At 33.6% G+C, this 14,509-nt stretch overlaps 1 protein-coding gene across 1 annotated transcript; it reads left to right on the top strand.

Annotated features, from left to right (window-relative positions):
* The first annotated feature begins 5,289 nt into the window (after positions 1 to 5,289).
* On the top strand, positions 5,290 to 11,726 carry LOC146941419 (CDPK-related kinase 4-like). Its single transcript, XM_085755179.1, has 11 exons — positions 5,290 to 5,958; positions 7,992 to 8,122; positions 8,355 to 8,396; positions 8,534 to 8,642; positions 8,776 to 8,854; positions 9,657 to 9,953; positions 10,090 to 10,199; positions 10,330 to 10,434; positions 10,536 to 10,598; positions 10,993 to 11,160; positions 11,263 to 11,726. Exons 1-11 carry the CDS (start codon positions 5,431 to 5,433, stop codon positions 11,395 to 11,397), a joined length of 1,767 nt encoding a protein of 588 aa, XP_085611305.1. The 5' UTR covers positions 5,290 to 5,430; the 3' UTR covers positions 11,398 to 11,726.
* The last annotated feature ends 2,783 nt before the right edge of the window (positions 11,727 to 14,509 follow it).

Here is a 14,509-nt window from a genome sequence, read left to right as displayed (position 1 = left end):
TAGCCCTTTGAAAGAATAACTAATTAATGTGTAAATTTAGATGTGAGAGGTTAAAAGAAGAATTAGAAACATTATTAAGGTGTTGCTTGATTTAAACTATGTGAATATGTGGTATTTGAAGTCATGGATAAATTTGTGGGTGCTTATGCTTGATTTGCTGCAACTATTTAGATTGATGACTTATTTAATGATTGATATAGATGTGATGTTATGTATTAGAAGTTGGAATTGTAGTGGTGCCGTATGCCTAGTATAAATAATAGTTTATTTTTTTATGTGATTTTATAGAGATAATAATTGAAATTATTCTTACTATCTTTGAATGTGTTTGAAATAAAATTTATTCTCCTTATAGATGTGTCTTGGATACCATAGTGCTAAATGTATTATTTTAAGATGTGTAAATGAAATATATTATTTGACTATGTGAAATTTGAAGATGTATATAATTTAAAGATGTGGTATGTAAAGATGTGATGTTTAAGAAGTAGAGTTGATGTATTATTTGACTAAGTGTAATTTGTGAATTATTTGATGATGTGAAATTGATGTGTTAATTGATGATGTATAACTGAAGTGCTATTTAATGATGTGTATTTGATAATGATGCTATTTAAAGATGTTGATGTTTATCGTTTGATGTTGTTGACCATTAATGTCATAAAGTTGTAAGTGTCGGTCTAAGTTGTGAAGTCGTAAGAAGTTGTCCAAATTATTGGAATCATATAAGTTGTTTAAGAAGTTCAAGATGTCTAAGTTGTAGGAGTTGAGTCCATTGCATACTCATTAAAGTTGGGGGCTTTAGGCCCGGCAGCCTTTGTGCTCATCAAAGTTGGGGGCTTTAGGCCTGGCAGCCCTTGTGCTCACACTACGTTGGGGGCTTTAAGCCCGGCAGCTTTATGCTTACTTGTTGAGGAGCCTAATTACGCTCATATATGTTGTTGAATGGTACCACATGCATTTGCATATCAAGAAGTTTCACGATGATTTAAGTTGTTAAGTTGTTAAGAGTGCATTGTCAAGTTGAGTCGTGTTGTCGAGTCAAGTTGTTAAGTTGTAATGTTTTAACGAATTACTTTGTGATGTCTATTAATGTAATTGTGTGAGACGATGAAGGTGATTATTTGTTGATGTCCTTATGATGATGGTTATTGGTGACTACATGTGTTGTGACTAGTTGGAATTGAATTGTGACATTGTGTTTGTGAAGTTTTTTTTGGTCCTTAAGTTGTGATGATATTTTCTACTAATATAGATTGAGATGATATATTATATTCTTCAAGGTTCTGAATATTATGTTTGTGATGTGAAACAACTTTGACTTAATTGCTTACGTGTTCTTCTCATTTTTTTTATACTATTACATGTTCTCGGAACTCACCCCTTCGTTGTTTGTGTTTGCTGGCTTGGCCCTGCAGTTGCGAAACCGTAGTTATATAGGTTATGAGTCTTGGAGTCAAGTGCATGCCTTTCGTGAGGACTTGTCTTGTGTCGTCGATTATTTTGGGGAAAAGCACCGCTCTGATAGTGACACGGGAAAAGGGATATGCTTACTTATTTAATTTTGTGCAAGAAAACCATTGTCTATGATGTAAAATGAAATATTTTCAAAAGAAAAAGATTCGATGTTATTATTACTATAATGTTTAATGAAGTGAAATATGAATTATGTTTGTTATGAGTCAATGTGATATCCTAAATTTTGTGGAAGAATTCTTATATTATGAGAAAAGTTTTTATTTGACACTTTCCGCTGCGAATCAAACTCTATTTTTAATTAAATAATAGCAATAATTATTCTTGGGATTTAGGGTGTCACATTCTCAATTTTCCCTAACCTAGTATCTTGAATACAAACAATATTTAGTTTTTCTACCAGAATCAATTTCTGATTTTTTTCTTCGTCTACCCATCAAACGCCCTTACATTGTAACATAATATCTTCATAATATCTCTGTTTGACCCTGCATACACTGAGGTCCAACTCAAATGATTGTTGAGTAACGTCTGAGTTTTGTAAAGGATATTGGTAATACATTCTTTAATAAAGAAGCAAATGAATGAATATTGGTATAGTTGATAAGGAATGACTTATATGCAAAGTCCTTCTTAAAAAAAAAACTTATATGCAAAGTCGTGAGTCCAACTCCCACTATGAATGCGAGGATCTATTTGATAAATGATCTATAAATATCTCTATAAGTATGTTTACTCGACCAAAGTGATTTCTCGAAGTCCAACTCGCGTAATTTTTTTTTGTTATAAAAATAAATAAAGGGAAAATTCAATAGATTTTAAAAGAGAAATGCATATTTGGTTCTTCTTCGTTTTGGTTCAGTTGTTGGAATGATTTTGGTTTTCTCGGATCCCAGGTCCCTGTTATCGACGTCCATGACATCCATCTCACAGTCAAAGACGTTCTCACCATTAATGGGTAGCAGTCTCTATCTATGTACACCTCTCTTCCTCAGGCAGTAGTGAATTTCATCAATAACGCCAACATCAGATTCAATGATGCAATAGAAGATGCCTTTGTTTGACCGATCAACAAAAATGGAGTATATTCCACCAAAAGCGGTTACAACCGACTCCTATCTATCCCTGAAACAGACACCGTCACAATGTTGTCCCCATTTTATCTATGATTCACCATAGAAATATCGCTCCATCATCGATCTACTCTCATCGTGGAGTGCACAAAGATACCTTTTTCCACTGCATCCGTGACTGCATGGAACGAAGGGATCTAATGCTATCACTTTCTCAACAGGTTTGAGGTGGACTTGGAGATGCCGCAATTCAATGTGCTTGAACAAAGATTCAATGACTCTTAACTAACTGACATTGAACATCAAAAGTTTAGTGGAAGATATCAGGTTAAGCTTATCCCCTTCCGAACCGGTTGTACCTCTCAAAAGGCATATAAGGTAGAATAACAATAATAATGATTATGCAACCCTCAAAGTTGATGGGAGTTGTATTGGCAGCCCGACTCGAGCAGGTTTTGGTGGCATTATATGTAACAACGCATGCTTCTATATAGCAGGGTTCTCAGGCTTCCTGCCCTCCTCGGACATCCTTCAAGCCGAGCTGACATCAATTTTTAATGGACTCTTCATGGCAAGATAGACTGGTATCGCTGAGTTGGTTTGTTATTCAGACTCTCTCCTCTCTATCAACCTTATTGTTGGCAACACCTCAAGGTTCCATGTTCACACGACTCTCATCAAAATAAAAGTGCTTCATTCCCAAGCCAACTATGCGCTCTAGCACACGTCATTCCCAAGCCAACTATGCGCTCTAGCACACGTCATTCCCAAGCCAACTATACGCTCTAGCACACGCTCCATGAAGACAATTAATGCGCAAATTTTCTAGCTAAGCGAGGAGCCTCTTTAGATGATGGTTTCGTTCTTCACCCGTCTCCCCCAAATGACCTGCTTCCCTTGCTGAGGAATGATGCTGCCCTGAGATATTAGTTTCTTCTTTTTGTTTTTCTTGTTTTTTTGTTTTCTTTGCCATTGTAACCAAAAAATATAAAAGAAATGCACAAAAAATGTATAAAGTCCGATGATGATAAGATGACAGCGTAATTCCGCGATTTGTTTCAGTCAACGTAGATGCATGGTCATAAATTCCTACTTAGTATCGTATTTTTCTCTTTTTTTAATACTACTACTTGTCTCGTCAACCCTTAGACCATGTAGTAGAGATAGAAAAAGTAAGCACACGGAAACCATTTGCAACACTACAGAATTATAATATGGTAGCACAAACTTTTTCAGTAAAAGGAAAGAGAGTAGCACATACTTTTGTATATAATTTGAATTCAATTTGAATAATACTCATGGTGTAGTATTTAATCTAATCTTATAACAAATGGTTTGCAGGAATTTCATGGCATTAAACTACTAATTTTGAAATTTTGGTACGTTAATTTTATCAAAATTTCAGTTTTTAATTTGCTTGAACCGTAACCCAAAAGAAAGTTGTATCCAAGTGCCTTTCCCCTTCTGCTATTGCAATTAATGTAGTTCAACAACACCAAACCCAAATTTCAATGCATGTGGCATATTCAAAGAGGAAAAGAAAAAACCGTAACTAGACCGAAAAAGGAAAAAAAAAAAGACCACATTATTCAGAAAAGTATACCACAAAATTGTCAAATGTTAATGTGATGCCATTCCTTGATCAAATACCAATAGTTTCAGCCAAAAGACAATAAAGTTGATGTTGAGAAATGTGGTTTTCTTTTCTTGGCAAAATCCTCGAATATTCCTCTATCTTCCAAGGCAATACTATGTTTTTATCTCATTAGCTTTTTTGACAACAAAATCATAATTAAATAATCATTGTTTCCAAGCCTGTACAATTTTCCAAATTTGATTAATCTTTGGTTATTTCAAACTAATTCATACTGTAACAAAAAAAAACTATTTCCTCTAAAAAAATAACTAATTCATTTTTTTAAAGAAAAAATAAATAACTCATATTCTGGCCTTTTAAAGTATTAATTTTTTTATTCTTATTTTTATACATTACTGTTCAATGAATTTAGTGAATTTTTCAAGTATGAATTTACCTGCCATGCACATTTTCAGTTTTTAATTATATATTATAATAATAATTAAATATTCTTTTATCTTTGTTTATAAATTTTAATTAATTTTTGTTGACTAATTTTAATGAAGTTTATTCAGGGATGAACAAATTGTATAACCAGTAATCTTACAAAACCTCTTCATCAAACAACAAAAAAACCTTGCAAAAAATCCAAAGAATGTAGACTTGATAAAACTTTGAATAAAAGAAGACTCGGTAACATTTGGCCAGATATACTAAGTTGCATAAAAAGATCCAAAGAATGTAGACTTGATAACACTTCAAATAAAAGAAGACTCGGTAACATTTAGTCGGATATACTAACTTGCATAAAAAGATTTAAAGAATGTAGCTTTGATAACACTTCAAATAAAAGAAGACTCGATAACATTCTCGATAACATTTAGATGAGATGATAAATAATCTCTTTAAAGCATGGAGAGTTCAAATCTAAATATAAGAATTAAGAATACAATAGTGATAAATCTTTTAAAGAAATTTTTATCAACATTTTTAACTCGATAAATTAGCATATACAGTTGCAAGGAGACAAAAAGAGCCAACCAACTAACGTAGGAAGCAATTTACTTTCACACATAAATGAATACAGTTGGACTGTGTCAAAAAAACAAGTCTCTCTCTCTCTCTTACAACTTCATAAAAATTTAACTCATTTATTTGCGTTCTGTCTTAATAATTTTTCTCTTCTGCTACTACTTTCTCTCTCTACACTATTTTCTCTTCTCTCAAATTCTCCGGCGACATTTCTTCTCTCTATTTGACTACCACCGATCACAATCCACTACCGCCGACCTACGCTACCTAACCATGGGTCATTGCTGCAGCAAAAGCATCGCAGTCGACAACGAAACCGTCGCCACCGATCACCACCACAAACCACCACCGCACCACACACCATCACCGCTTTCGGCTTCTCAACCTGTCTCCGGTGTCAGTGATGCTACTCCGGGAAGACAAACTCCGGCAACCTCTTTCTCCACAAGTCCCTTCAACAGTCCTCTTCCGGCAGGTGTGATGCCGTCGCCGGCGACGAAGACTCCGGGAAGGAAATTCAGGTGGCCACTTCCTCCACCGTCTCCGGCGAAGCCGATAATGGACTTATACCGGAAGATGAAACCGAAAGATGGACCTATACCGGAGGAGCATGGAGAAGGCGGTGGTGGTGGAGAGAGAACGTTGGATAAGAGCTTTGGTTATGGGAAGAATTTTGGGGCGAAATTTGAGCTTGGGAAGGAAGTTGGTCGAGGGCATTTTGGTCATACTTGTTGGGCTAAAGGGAAGAAAGGTGAACTCAAGGGAATTTCAGTAGCTGTCAAAATCATTACCAAAGCTAAGGTGAAAATTAAGATCATATTGTTTATTTGTTTTTGATTATTATTATGATTATGATTGCTTTGAAATTTGAAAGTCAATTGTTAATAATTTGATGCGTGTTTAGTACTCTTGGTCAATTAAGGATCAATTGTTGACTTTTCTGAGTATTTTTCTAATTGATTTGAATTTTGTGATCATATTGTAGTGGGAAATGTAATATGTGATTAGTGTTTTCAATTTTACCTTTTGAATTTGGAAGCTCAATTTAGCGGTTAAGCACTCTTCTTTGGAAAACTATGATGCTGAATTTGAATTTGTTTCGAGTTTAGTCTGATATATTCGGAATGGATATCATACCAATACCATTAACACGTTACAGAATTTGGTTAGGTAGTAGTTTTGCATTGATATTCGAAATGGATTTATTGGTGATGTAAGATGTCGTTTTCCACAGTGGCTGCTACTATAGTGGTGTTGTGTACCATATATGCGCTAAACAAGAAACTCCAATGCGTTACATTTTGAGTAGCGGCTGTAGTGGCCGAACAGTTGCCGCGAAAATCCGAACATGCCGCCAAATTATAGTCAGGGCCTCCGCTTTTTTGCTTTTGAACTTGTTGGTCATTTTACCTTGAAACTTAATTGATTCAAATTGGTTTGAATGTTGGTAACAATAAATTTTGATTATTAACCGTGAATATGTCTTTAATTTTGGGTTAACTTTCTCTCTATTTTTTAGCTTTTATATGTGTATGGTATATATTTCCTGTATTATTTCATTAAACTTCGTAACGGCCATACTGCTGCCCGCCATACCACTATAGCGTTTTGGGAGTTAGCCGCCACACTCAACTATCCGCCATTATCTACGTAGATGCTATTACGAGAAAGGAAAATGCTTGAAAACCTGTTTTTCCAATAAAATTCGAAAGTACGGAAAGCCAAACATTACAGGATTAATCATGCTAGATAACACCTACATTTGAGATTAGGGTAGCAAAATTGTCGGAGGTTTTAGTATGAGACTAGAAGTAGAAAATCATGGCTCTTAAAATCGGGTTTCTGGATATACTTTACAAATGCAAGGTTAGGTTGCTTACAGAACACCTTCAAAGGGTCCAACCCTTCTCTAGATCATGCTGTAGTGGGAGCTTTGTAGCACTGGGTGGTAAAAATTCTTATATGGCATGAGACAATTAAGAAAAATGTGAAGTTGCAACCTCTATAGCAAGGGCAAATCATTGCATTTTTGGTTCTATTTGTGCCCAATTGGTTGTGGTTCAATCGGTGCAGGCTCCTTTGTTTGTGTAGTGAAGCTCATTGGTCATATCCCTTTGTTACCAAAACACATGGATGGGCGAAACCGTTTTGTTTGTACAGTGAAATCGTTTGTTTGACAAAAGCTGTTTTAGGCTTCTGGTTTGATCATTAGTAAACATATTGGTGTTTAGTAAAAAACACATATACCCAACCTTGGTATTTATAATTGTTTTTCAACTCCATTATGAACTGAATTGGAGTGTAGCATGTATGAGAGGAAAATTGAGATCACGGAGAAAGGGAACAAACAACACCTTTTTTATTGATGAACATTACAAGAATTGTACATTTTTAACTTTATTGCAAGTTCTATAGGAATCAGACACGGAGAAAGGGAACAAACAACACCTTTCTTATTGATGAACATTACAAGAATTGTACATTTTTAACTTTATTGCAAGTTCTATAGGAATCAGACAATTTAGAACTTTTACTTTAGCTACTTGGGCTTTGATGGGTGATGTTTCTAGGACGAGCTTGAACTAAAGCTTACTCTATATTCCCGCAACTTTTCATTATTCTCTAAACAATCAAATTGGTGTCTGAGAGTAAATTTTAATTTGGGGCGGGGGAATCACTTATTGTTATGTTGTGGTTGTTTGTCGCTTTATTTTTTTTATGACATATATCAACATGAATTGAGATTTGATTTAAGTTTTTTTTCTTTTCCCGATCCCGCATTGTAATTTTTGCTTGGTGATGTTTATTGCGATTAACTTATTTTCATATGGCAGATGACTTCAGCAATAGCAATTGAAGATGTGAGGAGAGAGGTGAAAATGTTGAAGGCCTTATCTGGACATAGGAATTTGGTCAAGTTTTATGATGCATTTGAGGATGTGAATAACGTCTATATTGTGATGGAGTATGTATAGAAACAACTATATCTGAAAATTGCTTTCAGTCTTGATAGGATTTTATGATTATCAACTGGTTGATTTATGTTCTCATGAAGTTAATGGGTGTAAAGGACTTCATCATAAGTACATGTTTTCAATATTGTTCCCAACATGAACCGATTTTGCAGCTGGGTAGTACATACAACTGTTAAATCCGTAATTTATGTCGAATTAATGAGATATTCTTATTCTTGTCAGGTTGTGCGAGGGTGGAGAATTACTGGACAGAATTCTAGATAGGTAAAACCGAAAGATTGTTTTTTATTTATTTATACTATCTGTTACTTTGTTGTCCCTCCATACTTTTCTTGCAGAAGTTCGGTTTTTAAATAACATGCTGGTAATTGGATTCTTTTGATGTTAATTATTTAATGAAGAGGTGGAAGATACACAGAGGAAGACGCCAAAGTTATTCTTCTACAAATTCTGAATGTAGTTGCCTTTTGTCATCTTCAGGGAGTTGTTCACCGCGATTTAAAACCAGAGGTACGGCATTGTGAAGTTTGAACTACTTACATTACCTGGCCACGCCTTTCAGTGAACAAGGAATTATTTTGTTTGTATAATTACTTCTCTAATCTATAAACTTGTAACCCTAAATGTTTTGTCTATTTTGCAGAATTTTCTTTTTGTCTCAAAAGATGAGGATGCTGTTCTGAAAGTTATTGATTTTGGTCTATCTGATTTTGTTAGACCAGGTAATGTGATCGAACCAACCTAACTTTTATGTATTTAAGTTTCTTCCTAGTTTCAGCTTTAGTATATTATGCACTTGCATGGTAGAATTCTCAGTTCTCACATTCAATTTTTTCGTAGAATAACTGAGGAATAAAATATCACATGTTTTGTGCAATATGGTCCGACAGTTCCTTATTTTGTGTGATACCTACACAGTACATTTTAGGAACTGTGATATTTTACCATATTACAATTCATCAGTCATTAGTTTTGTGATGGACATCTAAATCTAAGGGTGAGTTTGTGAGTTTGGATGGGAGGGCTTTGAAAAAAAGGAAAGAAGAAGTGGAAGAAATTGAGGCTTTTGGAGGAGGACTTTGAGGGGTTTATTTTTCTTTATACTACAAAATCCTTCCGAAATAAAGCAACTCAAAAATTGTACTGGAGGAGGAGTTTGGAGGGTTTATATAAATTCTTTGGATCCAATCCATGTTGCTATAATACTCTTAAAATTAGTAATTATAAACATTAATTTATCAATCTCTACAAAAACACACCATAAAAATAAATCTAAGATTTCTCTATATTTTCTTCTCAATCCCACCCTACAAAGCCCTACAGGCCTACATCGATTTGCTTGTCAAATGATTTTCACTAATTTACCGGCTTAGATGAATCTCAGGAATGCCTCAGTTCTAGGTTTATGATTCCCTCCACTATTCAGAATAAGTACTCCTATATATCATTCATTCTGCCTTATGAACATTTCCGTTCTCCTATTGATTTTTGCATTGATAGCACTGACTTCTTATAAACATGCAGATCAGCGCCTCAACGATATTGTTGGTAGTGCCTACTATGTTGCCCCTGAAGTGCTCCATAGATCTTACAGCGTTGAAGCAGACTTGTGGAGTGTTGGAGTTATATCGTACATATTGTTATGTGGAAGTAGACCGTTTTGGGCACGGACAGAATCAGGAATTTTCCGGTCCGTGTTACGAGCAAATCCTAACTTTGATGATTCTCCTTGGCCATCAATATCACCGGAAGCTAAAGACTTCGTGAAGAGACTTTTGAACAAGGACCACAGGAAAAGGATGACCGCTGCTCAAGCTTTATGTATGTTTCATTTGAATATTTTGCTCAGACCATGCCTAACTTAATGGTTAATTGTTTGTATTGAATTCTCTCACACACAAACACTCCTAAATCTTATTCCGTGATTTGTAATATTAAATTGCCTCCATATTTGCAGCTCACCCATGGTTGAGAGATGAAAAAAATGCCGTTCCTTTAGATATTTTGATTTACAAGTTAGTCAAGTCATATGTGCGCGCCTCACCATTGAAACGTGCGGCACTGAAGGTAGTCACCTATTATGCTACCATTATTACAAATGCATTTTTATCCTCCCCTTCTTTTCCCTTTGTGAGGTCTGTGGACAATGAAAGAAGAGTAATGTTTTCTGTTTTCAATTTTCTCTGTATATATGCAGGCTCTCTCAAAAGCATTGCCGGAGGACGAGGTTACCTACCTTAGAGCACAATTTAGCCTTTTGGAACCTAAAGATGGTTGCGTTTCACTTGAGAATTTCAGAGTTGTAAGTGCACGATTTTTTTCAAATGTATTCCTTCTATTACATTAAGACATGTTCTTAAACAAACAACCACAATCTCTAAACTGAAATAATAATAAATTCAGGCTCTCATGAAAAATGCAACTGACGCCATGAAGGAGGCAAGGGTCCCTGACATTCTAAATTTGGTAAGTCGTATTTGTTTTGAGATATATATGTATTTATATTTTTCAAACTTCATCCATTTGCTCCATATGATAAACTTAAAACAAGTTAGATGATATAAGGGGTCACTGTGAGCTCATAAAGGAAAGGGGCCACTGTGATGAATTAAATGTTGTAACCTTTAAGTCCTGCTCATTTTCTTGATAGAGGTATTTAGTGAAAACAGGTGGTAGGAAGCAACTATAATTTTTTTATACTTTAAAAATGTTCAGATGGTATCAGTATATGATCGTATTTGGATTTTATCATTAGGTGAACTATTATAAATTTTGTTGTTTTCCTTGAAAGAATTTTTCTTTTCTTCTTTGAATGCAAATATAATATGAAATATCTGAATTGTGTGTTTCTTGAAATAAGATGGATCCACTCTCCTATAAAAGATTGGACTTCGAAGAGTTTTGCGCTGCTGCAATCAGTGTATACCAGCTGGAAGTTCATCCAGAATGGGAAAAAATTGCCACCACAGCTTATGATTATTTTGACGAGGCAGGAAACCGTGTCATTTCAGTCGAAGAGTTGGCACAGGTTTGCACATTCGATTTCTAAGAGCACACCTACTTGTGTTAGTTTTATCTAAAACGCCATGAAATGACCTACTTAACACGTCGAGATATTGTGTTTTTTCAGGAGATGAATTTGGGTCCTTCTGCTTACTCTCTAATGGGTGATTGGATCAGAAAATCTGATGGAAAACTCAGCTTGGTCGGATATACAAAGTATTTGCATGGTGTCACAATTCGTTCAAATACAAGACACAGATAGCTATGATGATTAAAAGGAGATTTTATTATTATACTTATTGAAATTGAAATTAGTTTGTGTCCTTTTCTTTTTAAATTTGAATTGAAACATTTTTCTTTTTGAATTTGAATTGAAAGGGAAATGGTACAGAGGGTCGAAGCAATTTTTTTATAGGGCGTTGGAGATTGTATCATGGAAAAGTAGAGGCAGCTAGCATATTGTTTTTGTTCCTCATGTGACTTGTGGTGCAAAGTAAAAATTCTCCCATTTTACTTGTGAGCACAAATGCAACTTGCTTTCTTGTATGATTTCGTGTGAAGATTAAAAGATACTTCTACTATTTGGGTCAACTTTATCATACGCCAGAAAATGTCACACTTTGTTTTGTTTCACAAGAATATTGAGGCAGAGAAATGCGTTAACATGGGCCATGAGCAATGTTAATGTGTGTTTGGTCTAGATCCTTGTTTGAAACGATACACATTATTCTTTGTAGCACTGGTCAAAAACCAAAATAAAATATAGACGCGCTTGTATTATGTTCATAAATGGTTTACCTTTTTTGGGATAAGCAAAAGGGAATTAAAGAGAGTAAATGGTTATCAACGACGACCAATCGATATCCGAATAATGGCTAGAAGAATTATCTAAATAAAGTGTCTGTCACGTTTCGAATAGAATCGTCTCTAGTGGAGGAAACCTATGATGAAAAAAAGAGTAAATGATTTACTAGATTGCTTAATGCTTACTTCCCCTCGACTATTATTCCATTCCTCCTACAATAATCGATATACACCTGGGTTCCTTAATTTGGTCCAATATTCGATCCATAGGCGGTGTTCTTTAAATGTATCACATTTACCCTAAGAAATTAGTCTTCAAATTTTACCGTGAAGATATTAAAAAAATGAATAGTACGTTTTACAAAAGTACTCTAATAATTTTGGAATAAATTTTATTTGCAAATAAATTGATTATTGTAGAATAGATGAAGTACTATATTAACCAAAATAATCAATTCTACACTAATTATAAAATTTATTAAACATAATTTATTTTTCTAAATATAATAAGTATTTTCTAAATTATCATTTGTCATTATTTAATTTTATATTAGAGTTTGGTTTATTGGAACATTAATTGAAGGATTTTTTTTTTGAAGAGTAATGTTAAACATGAGTAATGTTAAACATATTGAAGTTAGTTGACATGTATTTATATTGAAGGAATCTATCAAATATCACTTGTTTTCTATGTTCTGTCAAAAGAATAATATGGAAGGAATAAGTATTGACATTGTATTTGTCCCAAAAGTAGCGCGTTGAATGACATTGCATTTTCACGTTTTCCATTTGCCTAGCTAGGTGAAGAATGACAAATAATGGGAAGTTTGAATGGGTATGAGTTTTGATGACAAATACGTTACGTTTAGATTAATAAAAAGAATAGTATAAAATAAAATGATTTGCAGAACATGCCGGTTTAGTTGTTCAAGGCTGGATTGACTGCCGAAACAAGTAAAAAGCTGCTGTTTAGTGAAGGCACGATTCAGATTGGAAGGAAGGAATTTGGACAACAATGTATGTATGAATATGAAGACTCTCTCAACAAGCATTATTTAATAATAGTTTCTCATAGATACTTATTTATTCTTTTCACAAATGATGAACTACAATTAATTTTATTTGGTCTATAACTCTGGCTTCCTGGTCAAGTTAGGTTACAACTACTTTTTAAATAGGAGAGACAATGATAATTTAAAGACTAACTTGATTGATATTAAAAAAATTATGAATCATTTTACATTTCTTTAGTTTAAGGATTAAATTGGAGATATACGGATAATTTAAATATAAAAATGAAGGTTCATGCGTTTTAATTATAATCGAAAAGATTGAGCTCGAATTTGATCCATGAAATAATCATTAGCCAAACTTTACATGCTTTAGATGAATTCCAAATTTTTGAAACTAATCTTTCTTCAAATAACATTTGATTAATACTACAAAATAACTGACATAAATCCGACCCTTTGGAGTGCCGACCGCCGCGTGTCAAAACAAGTTTCTTTTCTTTTCTTTTTTTTTTAGAGAAATTTAAACAAGTTTTTAAGGGTGTAAGCTTGAGAATTTGATTTACAAGCGTGAACGAACGAGCCCTGTCGAGGGAGTAATTTTTTTTTTGGTAAAATATGCATTTCATCCCTGCAATTATAGGCCATTTGATTTTTCATCCCTGAGCTTACTAATCCACCCATTTTGCCCCTGTAAAAGTTAATCATTTGAAAATTCGTCCCTCTTCCCGGTTAATCACTGCCACATCATCAAATTAGCAAAATGGCATGGGAATGGACGAAAATACCCCTGTCTTATTTTTTTTTCCATAATGGCTTAAATATGATTTTCCTCCCTATAATTTGGGTCAGTTTTGATTTTCGTCCCTGTAAAAAAAATACTTTGAAAAACATCCCTGTAAATATGGAAATAAATTGGAAATTCCAATATTTTTTTAAATATGAAGAAAAAAATTGGAAATTACTTTTTTTTAAATATGGAAATAAATGTTTAAAAATTAAAATATGAAGAAAAATAAATTTAAAAATTATATAATCTCAAAATTTATAACTTTTGAAAATATAATTTCCAGTATTTTAAAAAAAATGTAATATATAATATTCAAATTAAAAAAAATTAATTTTTGAAAATTTAATTTTCACTTGTTTTTTCATAAATTTTAATTTTAACAGTTTTTTTCCGAAATTTTTTTATGATTTTTATTTTTTTCAGATATTTTTAATTTAAAAAAAGATTTTTCAGAATTTTGAATTTTTTTTTTAATTTAAAAAAAAAATTTCCAATTTATTTCCATATTTACAGGGGTGTTTTTCAAAGTTTTTTTTACAAGGACGAAAATCATATTTAAGCCAATCTGGGAAAAAAATAAGTCAGGGGTATTTTTGTCCATTCCCATGCCATTTTGCTAATTTGATGACGTGGCAGTGATTAACCGGTAAGAGGGACGAATTTTCAAATGATTAGCTTTTACAGGGGCAAAATGGGAGGATTAGTAAGCTCAGGGATGAAAAATCAAATGACCTATAATTGCAGGGATGAAATGCATATTTTACCCTTTT

Source organism: Medicago sativa, chromosome 3 (assembly GCF_051527215.1).
Source record: "Medicago sativa cultivar Bolivia chromosome 3, Bolivia_mono, whole genome shotgun sequence".
Taxonomy (NCBI): domain Eukaryota; kingdom Viridiplantae; phylum Streptophyta; class Magnoliopsida; order Fabales; family Fabaceae; genus Medicago; species Medicago sativa.
The sequence above is the reverse complement of the archived record's forward strand: the minus strand, read 5'-3'. Positions and strand labels throughout refer to the sequence as shown.